Consider the following 25300-nt stretch of genomic DNA (forward strand, 5'->3'; position numbering starts at 1 on the left):
TTCTTTCCTTTTCCTGCAAGGTGGGGGGGTGGGCTGGTGGGGTGAGTCGGGGAAAATTCTATTTCTCCGGTCTCTTCTATGTATTGCATCGGTGAAGAATGTGAAGGTATACTGGTGCACAGCAGTATCTCTAGGAATGTTGGAGGATGGGGGGACCTTCCGGCATTAAATAATGGTTGGAATTCTTATTTATACATAATATCGAGCGGTATATGGGCGGGGGACCGGGGCTCGGGACCTAGGGGCGTCCGGGCATCTGGCGCGACTCGGGGTACAGCTCTTTCCTTCAGACATGAGGTCCGACTGCGGGCAGTGATATGACACACGTGGTGGGTGCGCTACTATGTGTTCTTTTAATGGGACAGAGCGGGTCTCTGGCTGTGTTTTTTGTCTATATCCTCTTCAACTGCCGGTGACTGCCGAGTGATACTCGACTCGAGTTCTCTGCCACATGAGATATCAATGTGAATATACGCGAGGTACGGCGAATCACGGCATTGATATTCAATTTAATCACATGGGGATGAGGCAGTAAAATATGCGAGTGGGTTTTCTACCACTGTGATAAAAGACTGCTGGACCCCCCTTTCTGTTTTCTGTTTTATTAAATGTTTGCGATTAAAGATCGCTGTAAGCTCGCCTCTTACGCAGCATGTGAGCATCAAGTGATCAGCCACATGAATGTCAATCCTGCCGATCGTGCTTACCCGTGTCTGGGGGAGGGCGTGCGCGAGGCGCGCTCGCTGCTTGGCGGCCGTCTGGACTGCGGGCCTCTTACCCCTGCCCCTTATAGAGAACTTGCGCTAAATGAGATGCTTTGTCCATCTGCTTTACTAAGCTGTGGATGTCGGGTGAATCCTGCCATCCTCCTCAGTAAGAGACCTCCACTTGATTTTTAAATGTTTACATTATTATGGACACTTGTATGCAATTATTGTTAATTATGGCTAAAAATCAGAATTGACGGACTTATGGACTTTATAATATCAAATGTGTAATATGGATATAAATTTTGTATTCTAATAATAAAATATTTAAAAAAAAATTTTTTTTTAAATAAATAAATAAAACATCATGGGCATCACCAAGTCCAAAAACTATTAAAATAATACAAATACAGTGCAAATAACACCTAATAATAATAATAATAATAACACCCCATGGGTCCATATACTACAGGTTTATAACTGAGGCCTATCGGATCATGTGACCTTTACTCAGAAACAGCATTTACCCTCCAGTCTTTTTGTGATTGTTTCTGTCCATATTGTGTCACATTGTACCGGTGCCAAGGAAGATGATGAATATATTGGGGCACTATATCCAGGAGGAGGAGGTTTCTCTGAACTTCCTATCAGATTTCCCATTAACCCCCCCTAAGGATCTGCGCCATACATGTACGGCGCAGATGTCTGTGACTCAAGGACCAATGCCGTACATGTACAGCACGGTGATCGGGGGCGGGGGGTGCAGAAGATGCGCCTGCCCAATCCTCGGCAGTAAATAAAGTAAAAAAAAGTAAAAAAATTAAGTTTTACAAAAAAAAAAGTTTCAAGTAAAAAAAAAAAAAAAAGCGTCCTTTTCCCAAAATAACGTTATTTATTTATTTTTTAAATAGGGAAAAAAATAAAAGTAGACATATTAGGTATCGCCATGTCCGTATTTACTGGCTCTATAAGAATATCACATGAACTTACCCCTCAAATGAACACCGTCAAAAAAATAAAATATAAACTGTGCTAAAAAAACATTTTTTTTGTCACCTTACATCACTTAAAATGCAACACCAAGCGATAAAATAGGTGTATACCCCCCGAAATAGTACCAATCTAACCGTCACCTCATCCCGCAAAAAATGAGCTCCTACCTAAGACAATTGCCCAAAAAATAAAAAAAATGTCTCTCAGACCATGGAGACACTAAAACATATTTTTTTTGGTTTCACGAATGCTGTTATTGTGTAGAACTTAAGTAAATAAAAAAATATATACATATCAGGTATCTCCACGTCCATAACAACCTGATATATAAAAATAATACATGACCTAACCCCTCAGATGAACACCGTAAAAAAAAAAAAATAATTTATGGCTCTCAGAATATGGAGACACTAAAACATGATTTTTTTGTTTCAAAAATGACATTATTGTGTAAGACTTAAATAAATAAAAAGAAGTATACATATTAGGTATTGCCACATCTGTAATGACCTGCTATATGAAAATACCACATGAACTAACCCCTCAAGTGAACACCGTCCAAAAATGAAAATAGAAACTGTGCTAAAAAAACATTTTTCTTGTCACCTTACATCACATAAAGTGTAATACCAAGCGATCAAAAAGTCATACGCACCCCACAATAAAAGCAATCAAACAGTCATCTCATCCCACAAGAAATGAGCCCCTACCTAAGAAAATCGCCCAAAAAATAAAAGACTTACGGCTTTCAGAATGTGGAGACACTAAAAAATCTTTTTTTTTTTTTAATGCTTTATTATATAAAACTGAAACAAACAACCAAATAAAGTAGTCATATTTGGTATTGTCGCGTCCGTAACAACCTGCTATATAAAAATAACACATTATCTAACCCGTCAGATGAACTTTGTGAAAAACAAAAAATAAAAACGGTGCCAAAACAGCTATTTTTTTTTACCTTGCCTCAGAAAAGGTGTAATATAGAGCAATCAAAAATCATATGTACCCTAAAATAGTACCAACAAAACCGCCTCCTTATCCTGTAGTTTCCAAAATGGGGTCACTTTTTTGGAGTTTCTACTCTAGGGGTGCATCAGGGGGACTTCAAATGGGACATGGCAACTTAAAATTATCCCAGTAAAATCTGCCTTCCAAAAACCAAATGGCGTTCCTTTTCTTCTGCACCCTGCCGTGTGCCCGTACAGCAGTTTACGACCACATTTGGGGTGTTTCTGTAAACTACAGAATCAGGGTAATAAATATTGAGTTTTGTTTGGCTGTTAACCCTTGCTTTGTAACTGGAAAAATGGATTAAAATGGAAAATCTGCCAAAAAAGTTACATTTTTAAATTTCATCTCCATTTTCCATTAATTATTGTGGAACACCTAAAGGGTTAACACAATTTGTAAAATCAGTTTCGAATACCTTGAGGGGTGTAGTTTCTGAAAATATTTTTTTTTTACTCAATTTTATCACTGTCATGAAGTACAATATGTGACGAGAAGGCAATCTCAGAATGGCTTAAATAAGTAAAAGCGCTTTAAAGTTATCACCACATAAAGTGACACTGGTCAGATTAGCAAATAATGGCCTGGTCCTTAAAGTGAAATATGGCAGGGTCCTTTAGGGGTTATTAAAGACATTTACAGTCAAATGAGATTTATGAAAGGTTCTTACCATTCACGGACACCGATCCGGGTTTTTTATGCTCACTCGTCGTTCCACCTGAACTTTCCTGCAGTAAAGATCCCACATTAAAGACATGAGAAAACAGAAAACTATACTCCACTCAGAACTCAAAAATGGTGGCTCACCTCAGGCGGGGTTCTGGATTTGGTGCTACTAGCCCAATATAGAGGATCACCCCTCCTCTAGTGATAAATGTAACAAAAATTGAAAGTGAGGGCGAGCACTCAACACCTGGACCCAATTAGTATTGCATTAAAATATTTATTAAATCACCATATAACAATATGACATATAAATGGACCATATAAACTAAAATCTAAAATACATTGTAAAATACCACTTGGGAAATGGTTAAATAGTGTCAGTCTCGTATGTTCAAAGCTACTGATATAAATGTAGCAAATATGTTTCACCGATGCGCTTCGCTATCCCATGCGCATATACAGATAGTCAATGAGTTTGTCTGACTCGTGTGCGCTGCTCCAATGTCAGCAAAGCAATAGCGCAGGTGTATTCAGCAATGCCCGCTACCACATATGTACTTTGCTTAGTATCCTTGGATGCCAATAATTAAATGGCCGTGCACATTTAGTTGGTATGCCTCACCGCATGAGGTTTGAACTTCTAATGTTTCTACCTTCCTCTCACTTTCGAGGATGTCTGTCTGGACGTGTGTGGTGAATAGGCTGCGAGCGGCTGTTCCGGCGTCTAGCTCGTGGTATCTGTGATCAGCTGTTCCCAGATCTCGCGGGATTTCGGAAGTGGTATGTAACCTGGACTGCACGGCAATACTTTGAAGTTCTGTGCTCGGCGTCTCAGGAATCCAACTTCTTCCGATAGTTATAGTATTTGCATGGCCATGCGTAGATTGCGGAGATGCTTCTGTTACAGGCCGCACACCTGTAACAGAAGCATCTCCGCAATCTACGCATGGCCATGCAAATACTATAACTGAGATCTGTATATGCGCATGGGATAGCGAAGCGCATCGGTGAAACATATTTGCTACATTTATATCAGTAGCTTTGAACATACGAGACTGACACTATTTAACCATTTCCCAAGTGGTATTTTACAATGTATTTTAGATTTTAGTTTATATGGTCCATTTATATGTCATATTGTTATATGGTGATCTAATAAATATTTTAATGCAATACTAATTGGGTCCAGGTGTTGAGTGCTCGCCCTCACTTTCAATTTTTATACTCCACTCAGGCCCGTCGCTAACAGACAGGCAAAACAAGCAATTGCTTGGGGCCCCGAGCTGGCTCGGGGCAGCAGAGCCGGTGCTTGTTTTACTTCCTTTAAGGCTGCAGCCGCCTGAGCGCTCTATAGAGAGCCTCAGGCGGCTGCAGCACTCCTGGTTACCTCCCGAGTTCCTCCTCTGCTGACTGCTGCTCTGTAGCGTGGCCGAGCTCTCCTCCTCTACCTCCTGGCTGTCACTCAGTGCGGCCGGGTACCGCGCGGTACAGGAACAGAGGATTCAGTTTCCTGTTCCCGGCCGGACTGACAGGAAGTGTACACTGAGTGCTCACTTCCTTTTAGTCCAGCCGCGGCCGGGAACAGGAAACTGAATCTCCTGACCTGTACCACGCGGTTCTCGGCCGCACTGAGTGACAGCCAGGACTGGAGGTAGAGAGCGAGGAGCTCGGCCACGCTACAGGGTCCAGGGAAGGAGCCGGAGGACTGAATTAACTTAGGAACTTATCTAAGGTAGGGTAGGGAGTAAAGAAAATTGAGGACATGGAGGACATTGTGATTGCCTTTGCAGAAAACAAGGTTTGCAAACAGCAGTTTTAGATCATTTGCACATGTTTGTAAGAACTGAAAAATGTTAATGTGTTCATTTGTTGAAAATGTTCAAATTTCATGCACATTAAATGCAACAGCAGTATTTGCACTGTAAACCTCCTTTTTTATTTATATAAAGTGTGGGTGAACTTAAACTGTATGGCTATACTGTGGTTCCTGTAGGCTTTGCGTGCGTAAGGTGGGGAGGGCGTGGAGGGGGGGCCTCCATGCCTATTTTGCTTGGGGCCCCCAAATTCCTTCAAACGGCCCTGCCTCCGCTAGCTTATCTTATATCCAGGCGAAGATCAAACACCCCTAGAAGACATGAACCTTTCTGTCCTGAAGAAGAAGGAGCTCCTCACGTGGTGATCAGACAGGATCAACATTCAGACAAGTATCTTACACATATGAAATGTGACATTATTCTGGATGAAATGACCTGATCCTATCCTGGAGAGGACGCTGTGCTCATCACCTCCAGTTCTTACATTATTGTATGGTAAAAAGCCTGTCATTGCTTCTGGAAACTGAACCTTATATCCACTTGCTCTCGTCCTTTGTGGTGACCTGATTCTAGATGAGAAGGTAATAATGTTTGGAAGATTCTGTACCTGATGAGTCAGTCACTGACTGTTAATACAGGACAGTATCTGCTGTAGATGCAGCTGACTGGCATTGTGCTGTCATTTAGTCTATGACTTACATCTACTCTGCAGGACTTTACTTTTACCCACATTGAATCTCAGTTGCCAAGTGGATGTCCAAACAGGAGAACATGTAATACAATCTTTTATGGCACCAGAAACCATTTGTAGCCAACAACAAGATGCAATGGAGCCTACAGTATACTCCACTGCTGCTGGGGTTCCGGCATCTGAGGAAGCAAAGAAAATCATCTGCGGAAGCAGCAAAGAGCGATGGCCCCAAAGTAACCCAGAATGTCTGTAACTGACAGTGTGTGTGTACTGTATATACTGTATAAATACCATGGACCTTAAGGATCCTCTGATGTCACAGGGTCACATGACATTCTCAAGTGACGTGACTCTGAAGCAGGTGCAGGCTTATGTGGCAGGAAGACCCTTTCATACAATTAGGAGGAGTTTGTCCCAAGGCTGTTTTGAAGCACAAATTTGTGTGTGGAGAGATGGCAACAGATGGCGACCTGTGTACTGGTGGGGGTTGGGGGAGATGCCAACCTGCCATTTCTAGTTATGCCCCAGACATCAGTCTGTAGAGGATAGGTAGAAACCCCAGCTGCACTTACTTGATGATCCAGTGGGACATTCTGCTTTTCCTGTGGACAGTCCTTGGAATATAGAGGACTGGGACATCTCTCTGGTGGATTTCTCTGACTGGATCCATCTGTAGGAAATACACACAGCGACTGAATACATTGTCTATATGTGATGATCAGATGATGGGGAATCTGACTGTCAGAACTGTTCTCATCTCTACAGTCATGGAAGGTCTCCTCTTACCCGGTGATGTGAGGGACTGGTGATTCTCCATCATTAAGTACTTGTAGGGATCCTTATGTTCTTCTAAATACTCCCACTCATCCATGGAGAAATAGACAGCGACATCCTGACATCTTATAGGAACCTGACAACACAAGGATACAGTCATTACCAGACCCCTCCCTTGGCGTTATTGTATAATGTCCCAGCATTCCCAGCAGCGCTCACCTCTCCGCTCAGCAGCTCAGTGATCCTGGTGGTAAGTTCTAGGATCTTCTGCTCATGTATCAGGGAATGAGGTGGAGGCTCGGTGATGGGGCTCTGGGTCCTGCTCCATCCTCCTGACACACGGGGTGTCACATACTCACCAGACGACTTCTTCACTACTGTGTAATACTGTGTATGGGGAGACGCCGATCACTACAGAGATTCTAAGAATCCTTCACCTTTCCAGTCATTTCCCTGGTTTATTACTAGAGATAAGAGTGATGCCATGTGAGACTCTCACCTCTCCAGTTATCAAGGAGATGATCTCCAGGGTGAGGTCTAATATCCTTGTAGCCATGTGGTTTCTGTCCTTGTACAGATCAATGTGTTCTTCTAAATACTCCCACTCCTCCATGGAGAAATAGACAGCGACATCCTGACACCTTATAGGAACCTGACAACACAAGGATACAGTCATTACCAGACCCCTCCCTTGGCATTATTGTATAATGTCGCAGCATTCCCAGCAGCGCTCACCTCTCCGCTCAGCAGCTCAGTGATCCTGGTGGTAAGTTCTAGGATCTTCTGCTCATGTATCAGGGAATGAGGTGGAGGCTCGGTGATGGGTCTCTGGGTCCTGCTCCATCCTCCTGACACACGGGGTGTCACACACTCACCAGACGACTTCTTCACTACTGTGTAATCCTGTGTATGGGGAGACGCCGATCACTACAGAGATTCTAAGAATCCTTCACCTTTCCAGACATTTTCCTGTTTTATTACTAGAGATAAGAGTGATGCCATGTGAGACTCTCACCTCTCCAGTTATCAAGGAGATGATCTCCAGGGTGAGGTCTAATATCCTTGCAGCCATGTGGTCTCTGTCCTTTTCCATCCTTGGTGGGTCCTTGATGGAAAGGACCATTGTCTTCCAAAAGAAGAGAGTCCTGCACCTAAGGAACCTGAGGGAAACAAGAAGGAATGAGTGCAGGTTAAAGGGAACCTGTCACTGGGATTTTGTGTATAGAGCTGAGGACATGGGTTGCTAGATGGCCGCTAGCACATCCGCAATACCTAGTCCCCATAGCTCTGTGTGCTTTTATTGTGTAAAACAAATGATGAGTCCTGTATGTGAGATGAGTCAGGGACAGGACTTATCTCAGGTTAATTTGCATATGTATCAAATCTTTTTTTTTACACAATAAAAGCACACAGAGCTATGGGGACTAGGTATTGTGGATGTGCTAGCGGCCATCTAACAACCCATGTCCACAGCTCTCTATACACAAAATCCCGGTGACAGGTTCCCTTTTTAGAGAGCACAGTCAGTGACTTGTAGGTCAGGGACACATTGTAGATTAATCTGGCACACAGGCTATGGGCATTTCTCTGTTTAATTAATTTAAAGGCAGACTGTATTACTTGTTATGTTTTCTTATTTGTAGATTATAACCTGGACCTACGGAGAATATAACTGATATAATCTGCTGATCTTCTGATTTGTTATCCTGTTAACCTCACTACTCTAAAAAGGAAGCATATGTGGATTTATCTTTCTACAATAATATGGAGATCTGCTGGTCAGTTTTGGCTTGGACATTTCTGGTGTTGGAATTCAGAGACCTCGTGGCTCAGTTAGTCATGTAGTCATGCACATATCCGCTACAGAATCCGGAATCTCTAATTGCGGATTTTGATGCGGATTAGATGCAGTTTTGCCACAGATCTCACCCTTTATTGGAAAAGGGTGAAAACATTACTGACATTCTGCGGATTTGGAAACCTGCACGGCAGATCAATTCCCGCATGGAAACAATCCGCAAACTGTACATGAGATTTGGGTCACCTCATCCGTGTTTGACTGATCTGCAATTTGCGGAGCGCAAAACACCCAGCGGTCGTGTGCATGAGCCCTTACTGTGAGAGGGTATGACTACTGAGTGGGGACTAAGGCTCCATTTACACGTCAGGAATTGCGTTACGCATTTTGCGGAACGGAATTGCGGATCCATTAGTATCTATGGGGCCACATGATGTGCTGTCCGGATCCGTAAATGCGGACCCGCACTTCCAGGTCCGCAATTCCGTTCCCGAAAAAAATAGAACATGTCCTATTGTTGTCCGCAAATTGCGGATAAGATTAGGCATTTTCTATTATAGTGCCGGCGATGTGCGCTCCGCAAAATGCGGTATGCACATTGCCGGTGTCCGTGTTTTGCGGATTCGTGGATCCACAAAACACATACAGATGTGTGAATGGACCCTTAGGGGAGTAACTACTGTGTGTGTTACACTGGTGTTCTGTGTCCGCCGCTGCCCCGCACTTCTTTTTCTTCAGTATTGCAAGGGTTAATCGCTCCTTGAGTTCTGTGTGGAGCCATCAGGCTGCTGCTGATGAGTTAGGGTGCACGCACACGGACGTAGTTTTGGTTCTCAGCCGATCCATTCATCTCAATCCGTAAGTGTGTTCTGCGGCCCCGGCCGCCAAAAAAGGTAGAACATAGAAAAAACTAATATTCGACATGCGCTCGGCCGCTATCCGTGTTTTCGGATCAGCAATTTTATTTGGGGGGCGGGGTTTTGGGCGTTGTTTTGGGCGTCGGGGGTTTTGGGCGTCGGTCTGTAAAAGTGGCATACAACATGGTTCTCAGCAGCGACATTGGAGTCCAAGATGCATCCAGACATGGTCCCCCTGCTGTTCCTGATCTATTTCAGAGGTGTTTCCATCACTTTCAGACCTTTTCCTATGAACCAGGCACCCTCTCCTCATCCGAGCAAGGGGGTTGTCTCCCATTGACTTCCATTATACTCAGGTGCTCGGCCGAGCGCACGAATATCGCTATGTGATCGGACCGAGTACCCGAACACTTTGGTGCTCGCTCATCACTAAAGATGACCTAAAAACAGCAATCCTGGCATAATGTCATCGGAAGACGGCTACAAGCAGAGCACCTTCCGTTTCCATCCATCATTAACCCCTTCCTGACCAGCGCTGTAATAGTACCCCGACCAGTGCCGTAGTACTACGGCGAGCTAATCGGGCGGGTGCAGAAGATGCGCCCGCCCGATCAGGTGCAGGGGACCGACTGTCCACGTTAGCCAGACCCCTGCTGTATGCGTCAGGATCGGTGAAAACACCTATGCCAGCGCTTGTGCAGGGTGTGTGGAGGGAGAGAGCTCCCTCTCCTTCCCCATCGTGTCCCTGCGCTGCTGTGACGGAGATCCAAAGGCACGGAAGGCAGCCCTATGCCTTCCATGTAATACTGTGAGATCCAGACCCCTGGATCTCACAGGCAGGAAGCTGTAAGTGTATTACAGAAGTATTGTAATGCATTGTACAGGGGATCAGACCCCCAAAAGTTGTGGGGGGGGGGGAGTAAAAAAAATAAAGTTAAAATAAAGTTTTACATAATAAAAAAATAATAATAAAGTTTAAGTAAAAAAAAATATATATATATATATATTCCCATAATTAAGTAATAAAATTGTATACATATTGCCGCGTCCGTATCGACCGGCTCTATAACAATATTACAAGATCCACCCTGTCATGCAAAAAAATAAAACAAAAAAACTGCATTTTTGGTCACCTTCCCTCACAAAACGTGTAATACCAAGCGATCAAAAAGGCGTATTTAACCCAAAATGGTACCAATCAAACCGTCCTCTCATTTTTTTTTAAATGAGACCCTACCTAAGACAATGGCCAGAAAAGATTAGAAAAAATATGGCTCTCAGAAAATGGCAACACAAAAACAAGATTTAATTCTGTTCAAAAATGCATTTACTGTGTAAAACTTAACAAAAATAAAAATAATAGACATATTGGGTATCGCCACATCCGTAACAACCTGCTCTATAAAAATATCACATTATATGCCCTCTCAGGTGAATACTTTAAAACATTTTTTTACAAACTACGCCTTTTTTTACCTTGCTTTTACAAAAAGTGTAATACCAAGTGATCAAAAAGTCTTACGTATCCTAAAATAGTACCAATGAAAAGGTCACCTCAAAAAATGAGCTTCCACATAAGACAATCCCTCAAAAAATTTAAACCATAAACCAATCCATCAAAATCTGCGCTGCAAAATCCATATTGCGCTCCTTTCCTTCTGACCACTGCCATGTGCCCTGACAGCAGTTTACTACCACATATGGGGTATTTCTGTAAACTGCAGAATCAGAGTAATGCATATTGAGGTTTAGTTTGCTGTTGACCCTTACTGTGTTGCAAGAAAAAATTGACTAACATGAAAAATCTGCATAAAAAATTTAATTTTACTTTAATTCTTGTGTAGCACCTAAAGGGTTAACAAAGTTTATAGCATCAGTTTTGAATGGTTTGAGGGGTGTAGTTTCTAAAATGGGGTCATTTATGGGGGGTTTCCATTATGTAAGCCCCTCAAAATCATTTTATAACTGAATTGGTGCTTAAAAAATGTTTTTGGAAATTTTGTTGAAAATTTGAAAAATGGCTTCTAAACTTCTAACGTCCCAGAAAAATAAAATGACATTAACAAAATGATGCCAACATAAAGCAGACATATGGGGAATGATGACTGATAACTATTTTATGAGGCATTACTGTCTTAAAAGTAGAGAAATTCAAATTTATAAAATTGTGAATTTTTCCAAATTTTTTGTAAATTTGGGATTTTTTTATGGCTAAAGGACAAATATATTGACTCAAATTTCGCACTGTCGTGAAGTACAATGTGTCACGAGAAGACAGTCTCAGAATGGCTGGATAAGTAAAAGTGTTCCAGAGTTATTACCACATAAAGTGACACATGTCAGATTAGCAAACAATGGCCCAGGGTAGAAAGGGTTAATATACCTCGCTGTTGTCAGCCATGTTTCCATTACATTTCCTGGGAAAGAAATAACTGAAACCTGATGAAACCGACACAAACCGAGCGCAACTGACGCTCCGAACAACTCATCCAGACAGAACAGAACTGAGGAGACGAGCCCTTATGTGTTACACGCTGGTCGCTGCCGTCACGGTGATACAACCACAGACAGAACTGATGGAACTTGTGTGTAAAACCCTCCGTTCTCTCCGCTCCTGACACAATCCGTATCGCTCGTGTGACATAAGCCGAATACAGACGACTCCTGCTGATCTCACACTGACTCCATATCCTAGTGATATCACAGAACAGTGTGTGATGGAAGACCCCTCTAATCCAGGAGAACAGCCCCTCTTACAGGGGTCTGGGGGTCTCCTAATATTCCAAGGGGAGAGCAGACATGTCTGAGGAGAACTCCCCTCCTGACCTCCAGACTGTGTGAGCAGAGACTCTCTATGGCCGGTGCTGCCCCCTGCTGGCTGGACCTGCTATATGTCACCTATAGAACCGCTCCATTCTAATAAACCCAGAACCAAGACCAATAACTGACCTGCAGATCTCACCTCCTGGGGCTGCAGGACCTGCGATGACGTCACACTGGTCACATGACAGGAAGTGCTACACAGTGAAAAACCTCCACTGCTTTACTCCTCCCCTCATGTGACTGATCACATGACCATGACATCATCAAAGGTCCTGTAGGGTAATGTCTAAACCCCATGCTTGGTAGAGACGAGGGTTGAGCGTATCGAGCTTCAGATTACTAATTTAATGTTTTTAAAGAATCAGAAATGAAAACCGAATTAATTCCCTAAAGTCTCACGTGACTTCAGGTAAAAAGATTTTTGGCTCTACGGAGACGGCATTAAAATCGAAGTTATTGAACGAATTTACTTCAGATTGAGGATCCGAAGCTCGATTCCCTCAACACTAGAGAGACCTTCTGATGTCTGACCACAGCACATGGGATGTAGATATTACCCTTTTTTTTTTTTAAGCCCAAAGTACCTGCTTTCGTCACCCGTGCAACAAAGTCGTGCAGCATGCCACTCAAAAAACATGCACTAGGTTGTGGTCCATCGAAGGCCCTCTCCATAAGAGAAGGGGCCCCCATAGACCATTCCAAATACCTCCAGGTCAGAAGGCTTCTGCAAGGGACTGGGACAAATAGCAACCCTCAGTCGAAGCCAAGGGTACGCCCGTCTGTGCTCCCGGCTTTCGCCTCGGCTGCCACCCAGGACGCAGCCAGGAGCTTCAACAACAAGTAGATATTACCCTTCTGCTAGATTAGCATGTCACGTAACCCTGTAACATCACTAGGTTCCTTGAATAGATCCTGTAGTCACTAGGATATAAGATCTACAGATAAGTTACTGTAGTCTCCTCCAATATACAGCAGAGACTAGAAGGAAATAAGTAAATGGTTACCCCTCTCTCACACAGACTGCTCCCCATGGTTCCCCCTCTCTCACACAGACCGCTCCCCATGGTTCCTCCTCTCCCACACAGACCACTCCCCATGGTTCCCCCTCTCTCACACAGAACGCTCCCCATGGTTCCCCCTCTCTCACACAGACCGCTCCCCATGGTTCCTCCTCTCTGACACAGACCGCTCCCTATGGTTCCCCCTCTCTCACACAGAACGCTCCCCATGGTTTCCCTCTCTCACACAGACCGTTCCCCATGGTTCCTCCTCTCTGACACAGACCGCTCCCTATGGTTCCCCCTCTCTCACACAGAACGCTCCCCATGGTTCCCCCTCTCTCACACATACCGCTCCCCATGGTTCCCCTCTCTCACACAGACCACTCCCCATGGTTCCCCCTCTCTCACACAGACCGCTCCCCATGGTTCCCCCTCTCTCACACAGACCGCTCCCAGTGGTCCCCCTCTCTCACACAGACTGCTCCCCATGGTTCCCCTTCTCTCACACAGACCGCTCCCAGTGGTCCCCCTCTCTCACACAGACCGCTCCCCATGGTTCCCCTTCTCTCACACAGACCGCTCCCCATGGTTCCCCCTCTCTCACACAGACCACTCCCCATGGTTCCCCCTCTCTCTCACAGACCGCTTACCATGGTTCCCCCTCTCTCACACAGAACGCTCCCCATGGTTCCCCTCTCTCAGACATACCGCTCCCCATGTTTCCCCTCTCTCACACAGACCACTCCCCATAGTTCCCCCTCTCTCACACAGAACGCTCCCCATGGTTCCCCTCTCTCACACAGACCATTCCCCATGGTTCCCCCTCTCTCTCACAGACCGCTCCCCATGGTTCCCCCTCTCTCTCACAGACCGCTTACCATGGTTCCCCCTCTTTCACACAGAATGCTCCCCATGGTTCCCCTCTGTCACACAGTCCGCTCCCCATGGTTCCCCCTCTCTCACACAGAACACTCTCCATGGTTCCCCTCTCTCACACAGACCGCTCCCCATGGTTTCCAAGCTTTGTAGCGCTTGGATTAGAGAGGTGCCATAACGTTTATATACGTGCTAGCTGCACGGGGCATGTGTAATTAGCACGTATATAGCCGCTTGTACTCGCGCATCCTACGATCACACTCCAGTGACGGAATTTAGGACGGTACGTTGTCCTTGTAACAGGGATCCAGCAGCGTGGCCACCCAGTAATTAGCACAAGTTAGAATGTGGGCAACTCGGTGGTCGTTGCGGAGACACTGCAGCATGTAATCGCTCATGTGTGCAAGGCTGCCCAGAGGCAATGAAATGCTGTCCTCTGTGGGAGGTGTATCGTCTGTGTCCTCTGTATCCCCCCCAGCCATGCACCAGTAATGGCCATAAGCTGGTTTGGGTGCCATGCTTTCGGTGCTCTCACCCTGCTGCTGATCGCCTGTCAGCGCTGCAGCGTAACTTCGGCCTTCCCGCTCACCGCCTCATATGCGACGTGCCCACAAGGTGGAACTCCACCTTGCACATGCTGGCCAGACTGTGCGAGCAGCAGCAGGCGATAGTGGAATTTCAGCTGCAGCACGGGTGTGTCGCTCTGCGGAACAGCACCACTTCACCACCAATGACTGGGCCTCCATGCGAGACCTGTGTGCCTTGTTGCGCTGTTTCGAATACTCCAACATGGCCAGTGCCGATAACGCCGTTCTCAGCGTTACTATCCCACTTCTATGCCTCCTTGAAAAACGCTTCTGGCGATGATGGAAGAGGATGTGGCACAGGAGGAGGAGGAAGAGGGATCAGCAGCTCTGACATATCGGGGTCATTTTTAAGGAACCTCTGCACCACCAAATTCAGCACATGCGCCAGGCAAGGGATGTGCGTCAAACCGGCTAGTCCCAGAGCTGCTACGAGATTTCGCCCATTGAGGCTCACTGGCACCAACCACTCATCGGTCTGTTGTTCCATGCCCGTCCACAGCTCCTGCGAGGTGTGGGGTTTGTACCCCAAACAGATACGTTTTAAAACTGCCTGCTATCGTTTACCCCTGGCTGTGAAGTTGGTGGTCAAGGTGTTACGCTGACCGGATGAGGAGGCGGTAGAGGATCAGGAAGCAGAGTAGGAGGAGGAAGCAACAGGAGGCAAATTGAAGCGCTGTGCAATCCTCGGTGGTCTGAGTGTGGACCCACTGTGCCAACTAAACGATTTGGCTACAGGTTAAAATGAAAGGACGTTGTCCTGGTTGTATCCTGGCATTCACCATTTAACCCCTATATAGAGTTCTTTACTTTGCAGGAATATTCCTGTATGCTGTTTGTGGCAGCTGACTGAAGGCGATCAGAGACACCAGTGCAAAGCACTTAAGAAACAGGCAATATGCGAAATCAGGCTGAGTTCAGGGCAGGCAGTGTGCTAGTGTATACAAGAAAGCAATCCAAAGTTAGGACAGGCAACATTGGTACGTATCTAGGAAAGCAATCTGAAGTCAGGGCAGGCAGTGAAGAATCAGAGTTGATAAAAAGGCGGGATTTGTATACAGGATGACAGACAGAAAAAGCACACCTTCCAATGTTGCCCAGGTCCACACTTTGTCTTAAAGAGGACCTTTCATCAGAAAAAAAAGTGTGTGCAATTCTTATATTACCTTATCGGGCTGCTGCCACTGATGTCCGGACACTTTTTTTTTTCAAAAGGCCCCCCCCCCCTGTTCGCCCGCTGTGCTCCGTTTTTTTGTCGCCTCTTAGTTATAGTAGGCGTTCACGACTTAGTTATAGTAGGCGTTCACATTTTAGTTCTGCTGGGCGCGGTTATCTTCTCCCTGGCAACGAGCTCCTTCTCCCTGGCTAAGAGCGGGGCGCTGCAATTGGATGCGCTCGCTGCCAGGGAGAAGATAACCGCACCCAGCAGAACTAAAATGTCAACGCCTACTATAACCAAGTCGCCTCATTTGCATATGAGGCGACAAAAAAACGGGGAGCACAGCGGGCGAACGGGGGGGGTCCTTTTGAAAAAAGTGTCCGGACATCAGTGGCAGCAGCCCGATAAGGTAATATAAGAATTGCACACACTTTTTTCTGATGAAAGGTCCTCTTTAAACTGGCCTTGCCTTGGGCATTTTGTCCAGAGAAGTTCAGATCCTTGTATACAGGTTAAATAATGAATACTAGATATTTCCTTTTATTTCACACCCTGTTTTAACCAGCGCTAATTGGATTGCAGCTGGGAGGGCCCACTGCTAGGGTTAGCTAAAGCTTTTCGGACCACCTACTGCAGTTTCATGGGACATATGTCCCTCCTGGACTTTACCTGGACCCGCTCTTACAGATGCTAAATTGTAAAAAAAAAATTTTTTTATAATTTTTGAGATTCATCCTGTGTTGTCATGTATGAAGACAAACTGCAAGTCCTTAGCACCTCTATGGACATATCTCGCTGGTCAGTTTTCTACTATATTTGATGTTTCACACAATTTCACCACAGTTATATGGACATTTATTTTTTATATTTTCTTAAGAAACCTGACAACAAAATATACATTACATTTAATAACTAGAAATATAATGGAACAATATGGAATAATCGCTCTTAATATCTGATGAAATGATTATCCCATAGGAAGGAAACAGGATGATCATTACAGAGGGAAACTCAAGTCAACATTGTGAGTCTCTTCATCCACAAAGAAGGGACCTTCACCATGGACACCAAAATACTTTCTCTCATATAATCTGTTCTGCGAACTGGAAATTAGGAATTCAATTTGGTAATATTAAGAGACAGAATATAAACATTTAAATCCTTATAAGAATTGTGAACAATCCACAAAATCAGGCACATTAGCAGGCATACTGGGTCCTAGAATTTGACCATTCTGTGGTAGGAGCTTGTAACTCAGTAAATGAAATTCCATGTTAAGAAAACTTGAGATATTTAATGACAGTTCAGAGATGAAAAATGATCTTTACTACAGCAGTACTTCCCCCTTTAGTAGAGATTTTCTTATTTTTCTCAGACTAAACACTCTTGAACCATTTGTTTCAAAATTAACATTCTGATAGTAGGGTTCTCCACATCTTCAGCTCTATAGATCATATATGTCATTCAAGTAGCCATTGATAAATTACTTCCAGTATAAGTGGTTGTGATGTTAGAGTCACCTGTTATGGCCACGATGACAACACCTTTAGCAGCACTTGACAACACCAGGGAACCCTGCCGATCAGCTCAGGTAAGCCTTGCGGCTGCTTTCTATGCCACCCGTCTCATTCATCGTTCATATGGCCTAGAAGCAGCTCAGTGATATTGAAGTGAATGAGACGGAGCTGCAATACAAAGCACATCCACTATCCCATGGAAAGCATTGTGCTTTGTAAGCTTCAAGGAGGCCTCCTCAAACAGCTGATCGGTGGGGATCTCGAGTGTTGAAATCCTCCCCAATCTGATATCGATGACCTATCTTGAAGACAGGTCAGACTTCTTCTCTGTGTGAACTTTCTGATGTCTAGTAAAACTTGATTGACGGGTAAAACATTTCCCACATTCTGAACATGAAAATGTCTTCTTTTCTAAGTGGATTCTTAGATGTTTCACAAGATAGGATTTCTCACTAAAACATTTCCTACATTCTGAGCATGAAAATGGCTTCTCTCCTGTGTGACTTCTTAAATGCGTCACAAGAACAGATTTCTGACTAAAACATTTCTGACATTTTGAACATGAAAATGTCTTCTGTCCTAAGTGATTTCTTAGATGATTCAAAAGATTAGCTTTCTCACTAAAACATTTTCCACATTCTGAGCATGAAAATGGCTTCTCTCCTGTGTGAACTCTTTGATGTACTATAAGCATTGCTTTTGCACGAAAACACTTCCCACATTCAGGACACAGAAACGGCTTCTCTCCTGTGTGAATTCTCTGATGCTCTACAAGCATTGATTTCACACGAAAACACTTCCCACATTCAGGACACAGAAACGGCTTCTCTCCTGTGTGAATTCTCTGATGTTTAACAACACTTGATTTACGGCTAAAACATCTCCCACATTCTAAACATGAAAATGGCTTCTCCCCTCTGTGAGTTTTCTGATGTCTCACAAGACTAGATTTCTGACAAAAACATTTCCCACATTCTGAACATGAAAATGATTTTTTATCTCTGCAATTTCTCTCATGTAAAGTAAGATTAGATTTCTTCTTAAAAGGTTTCCCATGTGAAAATATTTTTCCACGCTTCTGTTTAGTTCTCGTTTTGCCAGTCAGTGATTGATTAGATGAAGGTTTCTTGTGACCAGCAGTATCGGTGGATAGATCTCCACTGTGAAGGACTGAGGGTACATTAGGAGTTATTGAATTAGCTTGTGTGGTATTGTTATCTTCTGCTTTATCATAGGAAGATAAATGAAGATTCTTATGGTATACTCTTATCTTGTTTTCACCTAGAAAATTAAACAAAAGTAAAAAAATTTCCCAAAGCAATTTTTTTTTTTATTAATCAATCAAGCTTTTTTGAAAGAATAGTGAGCCAGAAAACATAAAATAAATGTGAGATAATAGTATAGTGTACAGTTTCAGTAAAGGTAGATTTAAAGGAACCAATATTCGTCCTGATTATCGGGAACAACGTCAATAAACAGATTACATTCCAGCTCACCATACGATCCCACTGCGTGGAACAGACCGGACAAGTCCTTGGTGCAAACACAGAAAAGAAGTTCCAGCATCCAGGGTTGTATATGTTGCTGTTATCTTTATTTGTCTTCGGTTAAAATACAGCTCTACAGACATCAACTTCCTCCACGCCCGGTTAACATGTTTCGAACTTAGCAGTTCTTACTCATAACCTGATGTGTTGTCCGGCTACTGGGGTGAAATAGTCACCATCCCCCATTGGGAGGGAAAGGGGAGGGGGAAAAAATTGGAGGGTGGAGACAAAACCCCCAGGACCCGGACTGCACACCATAGACCACTTGTCATGTTCATATTCACCAAGCTTCACCCACATTTAAATGTTGAATACTAAAATACATTTCACCAAAGCATGCATGCAGCAGAATCCATCAAAATATCACAGAGAGAGGAATACATACCTGCTGACACATAAGGAACAGCGCCTCCCCTGGTCAAGCATACCGGATCCAAAAACCGCATGGTGTGAACACACACCCTACACCATTATACAAAAATAGTTCAATCAGGGGAGGCGCTGTTCCTTATGTGTCAGAAGGTATGTATTCCTCTCTGTGATCCTGTTGTTCGTGCAGGCACCACCAATGATCGTTTCTGGACAGCAGATCGTGTGGTCTAAACAGTGATCTTCTGCCCAGAAACAATGATTCTGTATGTGGATGAGGGATCTCTATAGCGATCCCTTGTCCCCATACTGTGGAGGAGATTGCTGCTTGAAAAGGCAGCGTTCTCCTTCACTGAGCGAGCAGCCAGCTGTCCGGAAGGAACGCTTCCTTCCTGACAACCTGTCACAACCAGACAGTTGAGAAGCTCTGACAGGAGCTTTCCAGATCCTCCTCCTTGAGTTTCTTTGTTTTGGTTTAGTTCCTCATCTCGTTAGTCTATCTCAGCTGTCATGCAGTTGGACTGATTGCTTCCCTTTAAGTTCCTCCCCATGATGCATTAGGTTGCGGCTTATACAACTTCCTGGAGTGTGTTTGCATGCTGTTTCTATTCCCCAGTCCTCTGCAAGATAAGTGCTGTTCCTTTATTTGTGATTTTCTGTCTGCTGGATTTTCAGGTGACCCTGACTCCCTCCGTGTCTAGTGTAGGGAGCCGGTGGTCGTGTCCCCTCACTATTGTAGGGTCTTCAGGTATCAGATAGCCGAGGTACGTGGATATGCGCCCATCCACCTTTGGGGTGTTCGCATAGGCTGAGCAATTAGGGAGAGTGGCAGATCTAATGCAGGGGTCTCCCTTTTTTTCCTTAGTTGTGGATCCAGTGAGTCATTTATTGTATTGCATTGTCTTGTTTCCTGTACACCATCCGTGACATTATAAGCCGCCAAAACCGTCTCAAGCATGGATCCGGTTTCACTTTTGGCTGAGCGCTTCCAGGGTCTTTCATTGGAGGTAGCTGATCTCCGTAAGACTTTTTCTCAGTTTCAAGTGACCGGTTCAGCTTGTGTTCATGGAGTTTGTGCTGAGCCTAAGATCTCGCTCCCGGATACGTTCTCCGGGGGTAGTGAGTATTTTGTGCGTTTTAGAGAGGCTTGCAAACTCCATTTTCGCCTTCTTCCCCACTCCTCTGGTGATGAAGAACGGAGGGTGGGGATCATTATATCGCTGCTCAGGGGTAACGCTCAATCCTGGGCCTTTTCGCTGCCGGAGGGGGCACGGCCCCTCCGTTCAGTGGATGAATTCTTTTTAGCCCTGGGTCAGATATATGATGATCCGGATCGTATTGCTCTGGCTGAGTCTAGACTATGTCTGTTATGCCAGGGTAAACAATCCGCAGAGATATACTGCTCAGAATTTCGGAGATGGGCAGCTGATACTGGTTGGAATGATGCTACACTCCAAAGTCATGGTCTTTCAGAGGGATTGAAAGATGCATTTGCCTTTCATGAGAGACCTACCTCCTTGGATTCTGCTATGTCTCAGGCCGTTCGTATTGACAGGCGTCTTAGAGAGAGAGGAGAGATCTCTCCTTCCTGTCATACTCAGTCCCGGGACAGTGCAGCGGTCTCTTTCTGTGCGCAGGGTTCTCAGTCGCTGTCAGCCCCTTCTGAGCAGGAGCCCATGCAGCTGGGGTTGATTGCCTCCGACAATAGAAGATTCAGCCCGCATGGGAGGGTTTGTTTTTGTTGTGGAGGTATAAATCATTTTGCAAATGTTTGTCCCTCTAGGAGATTCAGGCAGTCTTCTGGGAGTAATAAAGAAACAAAAAGGAAAAAATCTTTTAAAAATGTTCCGTCTGTTACTATTGGCAGGGTTGAAGCGGAAATTGAAGGTTTTCCGTTTGCTTGTAGTTCCCGTTTTGTCCTGCCTGCTAGGGTGGCGCTAGAGAGCAAGAGCATTTTTTGTGAGATTTTTGTGGATAGTGGAGCAGCTGTCAATCTCATTGATAATCAATTTGCAATAACTCATGGTTTCCAGGTATGCACTTTGGGAAAGGATATTCCTGTTTTTGCTATTGATTCCGCTCGACTTTCTCAGAAATCATTAAAGGGCATAGTTCACAATATTCGTTTAATTGTGAGTGATGCTCATGTTAAGGATGTGTCATGTTTCGTCCTTAGCGGTTTGCCCACTTCTCTAGTGTTGGGGCTTCCCTGGCTCACTAAACATAACCCCACCATTGATTGGCAAGCGAGGCAAATAAATGGTTGGAGTGACTTTTGCAGAGAGAATTGCCTCATGACATCTGTTTCTGAGGTTTCTACTAAGACTGTACCACCTTTCCTCTCAGAATTTTCGGATGTCTTCTCTGAGAGTGGAGTTCAGGATTTCCCCCCGCACAGGGAGTACGATTGCCCTATTAATCTCATCCCAGGCGCCAAACTGCCTAAATCTCGTTTATACAATCTTTCCCAACCTGAGAGGGTCGCTATGCGTGCTTATATCTCTGAGAGTCTGAGAAAAGGACACATACGACCCTCGAAGTCACCTGTTGCCGCTGGTTTTTTCTTTGTTAAGAAAAAAGATGGTTCTTTAAGACCTTGTCTGGATTTCAGGGAGCTGAACAGTATCACTATTCGTGACCCTTATCCGCTTCCTCTGATCCCGGACCTGTTTAACCAGGTTGTTGGGGCTAAAGTATTTTCCAAATTAGATCTAAGAGGGGCATACAACCTGGTCAGGGTCAGAGAAGGAGACGAATGGAAGACGGCTTTCAATACCCCTGAGGGCCATTTTGAGAATTTGGTTATGCCTTTTGGTTTGATGAATGCCCCAGCCGTTTTTCAGCATTTCGTGAACAGCATTTTTTATCATTTAATGGGAAAATTTGTATTAGTGTATTTGGATGACATTTTGATTTTTTCTCCTGATTTCAAGACTCATAAGGAACACTTACGTCAGGTCTTGCTCATCCTGCGGGAGAATAAATTATACGCGAAACTGGAAAAATGTGTGTTTACGGTTCCAGAAATTCAATTTCTGGGGTTTCTTCTCTCCGCTTCTGGTTTTCGTATGGACCCCGAGAAGGTCCGCGCTGTGCTTGAGTGGGAGCTTCCTGAGAATCAGAAGGCGCTGATGCGTTTTTTGGGCTTTGCCAATTATTACAGGAAATTTATTTTGAATTATTCCTCTGTTGTTAAACCACTCACTGATATGACCAGAAAGGGGGTAGATTTTTCTTCCTGGTCGGTAGAGGCGCGTAAGGCCTTTTCTAATATCAAGGAGAGTTTTGCTTCCGCTCCCATCCTGGTACAACCTGATATTTCGTTACCCTTCATAGTTGAGGTTGATGCTTCTGAGGTAGGGGTGGGTGCGCTCTTGTCTCAGGGTTCCTCTCCTGCCAAATGGCAACCATGTGCCTTTTTCTCGAAGAAACTCTCCTCCGCAGAGAGAAATTATGATGTGGGAGATAGGGAATTGTTGGCCATCAAGTTGGCTTTTGAGGAATGGCGCCATTGGCTAGAGGGAGCCAGACACCCTATTACCGTGTTTACTGACCATAAAAATCTGGCCTACTTGGAGTCAGCCAAGCGTCTGAACCCGAGACAGGCCAGATGGTCTTTGTTCTTTTCAAGGTTTAATTTTGTTGTCACGTTCCGCCCTGGGGTTAAGAATGTGAAGGCAGATGCCCTGTCACGTTGTTTTCCGGGAGGTGGGAATTTTGAAGACCCGGGTCCCATTTTGGCTGAAGGTGTGGTGGTCTCTGCTCTTTTTCCTGAATTGGAGGCAGAGGTGCAGGCAGCCCAGTCAGAGGCTCCTGATCTTTGTCCTCCTGGGAGGTTGTTTGTGCCTCTTGCTTTGAGACACAAGATTTTTAAGGAGCACCACGATACGGTCCTTGCTGGGCACCCGGGGGCAAGAGCCACACTGGATCTCATCGCTCGGAGATTCTGGTGGCCTGCGCTTCGTAAGTCGGTTGAGGGTTTTGTGGCAGCTTGCGAGACTTGCGCTCGTGCCAAAGTCCCTCATTCACGGCCATCAGGTCCTCTCCTTCCCTTACCCATTCCTTCCCTTCCTTGGACACATCTCTCCATGGACTTCATAACGGACTTGCCTCGTTCCTCGGGGAAGACTGTGATTCTGGTGGTGGTGGACCGTTTTAGCAAAATGGTGCATTTCATCCCTTTTCCTGGTTTGCCCAATGCTAAGACGCTGGCGCAGGCATTTATTGACCACATTGTCAAATTGCATGGTATTCCTTCAGACATAGTCTCTGATAGGGGCACGCAGTTTGTTTCCAGATTCTGGAAGGCTTTCTGTTCTCGCTTGGGGGTTCGGTTGTCATTCTCTTCTGCTTTCCACCCGCAGTCGAATGGCCAGACAGAGCGCGTCAATCAGAATCTGGAGACATATCTGCGCTGTTTTGTGGCGGAGAATCAGGAGGATTGGTGTTCTTTTTTGTCCCTTGCTGAGTTTGCTTTAAATAACCGTCGTCAGGAGTCCTCTGATAAGTCACCATTTTTTGGTGCATATGGGTTTCATCCGCAGTTTGGGACTTTCTTGGGAGAGGGGTCTTCTGGTTTACCTGATGAGGACAGGTTCTCCTCGTCTTTGTCATCTATTTGGCAAAAGATTCAGGATAATCTAAAGAGCATGAGTGAGAGATATAAGCGTGTGGCAGATAAGAGACGTGTGCCTGGTCCGGACCTGAATGTTGGTGATCTGGTGTGGTTGTCTACCAAGAATATCAAATTGAAGGTTCCCTCCTGGAAGTTGGGTCCTAGGTTTATTGGGCCTTACAAGATCCTGTCTGTCATCAATCCTGTTGCCTACCGTCTTGATCTTCCTCAAACTTGGAAGATCCATAATGTTTTTCATAAGTCCTTATTGAAACCTTATGTTCAACCTATTGTACCCTCGCCTTTGCCTCCTCCTCCGATTATGGTTGATGGAAATCTTGAATTTCAGGTCTCTAGGATTGTGGATTCTCGTCTTGTCCGCGGTTCCCTGCAGTACCTCGTTCATTGGGAGGGTTATGGTCCTGAGGAGAGGATGTGGGTCCCAGTGACGGACATTAAGGCCACTCGTCTCATCAGGGCTTTCCATAGGTCCCATCCTGAGAAGGTGGGCCCTGAGTGTCCGGAGTCCACTCGTAGAGGGAGGGGTACTGTCACAACCAGACAGTTGAGAAGCTCTGACAGGAGCTTTCCAGATCCTCCTCCTTGAGTTTCTTTGTTTTGGTTTAGTTCCTCATCTCGTTAGTCTATCTCAGCTGTCATGCAGTTGGACTGATTGCTTCCCTTTAAGTTCCTCCCCATGATGCATTAGGTTGCGGCTTATACAACTTCCTGGAGTGTGTTTGCATGCTGTTTCTATTCCCCAGTCCTCTGCAAGATAAGTGCTGTTCCTTTATTTGTGATTTTCTGTCTGCTGGATTTTCAGGTGACCCTGACTCCCTCCGTGTCTAGTGTAGGGAGCCGGTGGTCGTGTCCCCTCACTATTGTAGGGTCTTCAGGTATCAGATAGCCGAGGTACGTGGATATGCGCCCATCCACCTTTGGGGTGTTCGCATAGGCTGAGCAATTAGGGAGAGTGGCAGATCTAATGCAGGGGTCTCCCTTTTTTTCCTTAGTTGTGGATCCAGTGAGTCATTTATTGTATTGCATTGTCTTGTTTCCTGTACACCATCCGTGACACAACCAGCCAAACCATCAGCCCGTCTAATCTCGTCTTGAGTTTTTTGTTGTCCAAGAATATATTCCTTTGTAGAGATGATGACAGATGTTTCTATGCAGACCTAACAGTCCAATACATCCCAATGTCAACAGACAATAAAAGTTCTAGAGATTCAAAAGATACCACCAAAAATGAATATAATAGATATCATGAGTGGAAGGAAATTCAGCATGAACATGTACACACCACCTGTGTATACGCTTAATGTATGGCCCTATTATATGCTTTACAAAACCATATCTCACCCAAGTGCTTAACCTCTTCAGGACACAGGGCGTACAGGTATGCCCTTATGTCCTGGTACTTAAGGACACAGGGCGTACCTGTACGCCCTGTGTATTTCTGATCACCGCCACGCAGCGGGCAGTGATCGGAAGCCGGTGC

The 25300-nt window shown here is 44.9% G+C and overlaps 2 protein-coding genes and 1 long non-coding RNA gene across 3 annotated transcripts in view; all 3 read right to left on the reverse strand.

The window, feature by feature from the left end:
- The window catches only part of LOC120999664 (oocyte zinc finger protein XlCOF6-like), a 2208135-nt gene that overhangs the window by 865228 nt on the left and 1317607 nt on the right, over window positions 1-25300 (reverse strand). The window lies entirely within an intron of this gene.
- LOC120999657 (zinc finger protein 260-like) overlaps window positions 1-25300 on the reverse strand; it is a 344532-nt gene that overhangs the window by 57352 nt on the left and 261880 nt on the right. Inside the window, exon 3 of the mRNA XM_040430651.1 lies at window positions 6452-6549. Coding sequence (XP_040286585.1) covers window positions 6452-6549 — 98 coding nt within the window. The remainder of the gene's footprint in view (window positions 1-6451; window positions 6550-25300) is intronic.
- On the reverse strand, window positions 6983-7448 carry LOC120999724. Its single transcript, XR_005778583.1, has 3 exons — window positions 7389-7448; window positions 7153-7305; window positions 6983-7040 (listed from the first exon to the last, which is right to left on the reverse strand). It is a non-coding gene; the product is annotated as an uncharacterized LOC120999724 (long non-coding RNA).

The sequence above is a fragment of the Bufo bufo genome, chromosome 4 (assembly GCF_905171765.1).
Source record: "Bufo bufo chromosome 4, aBufBuf1.1, whole genome shotgun sequence".
NCBI lineage: Eukaryota > Metazoa > Chordata > Amphibia > Anura > Bufonidae > Bufo > Bufo bufo.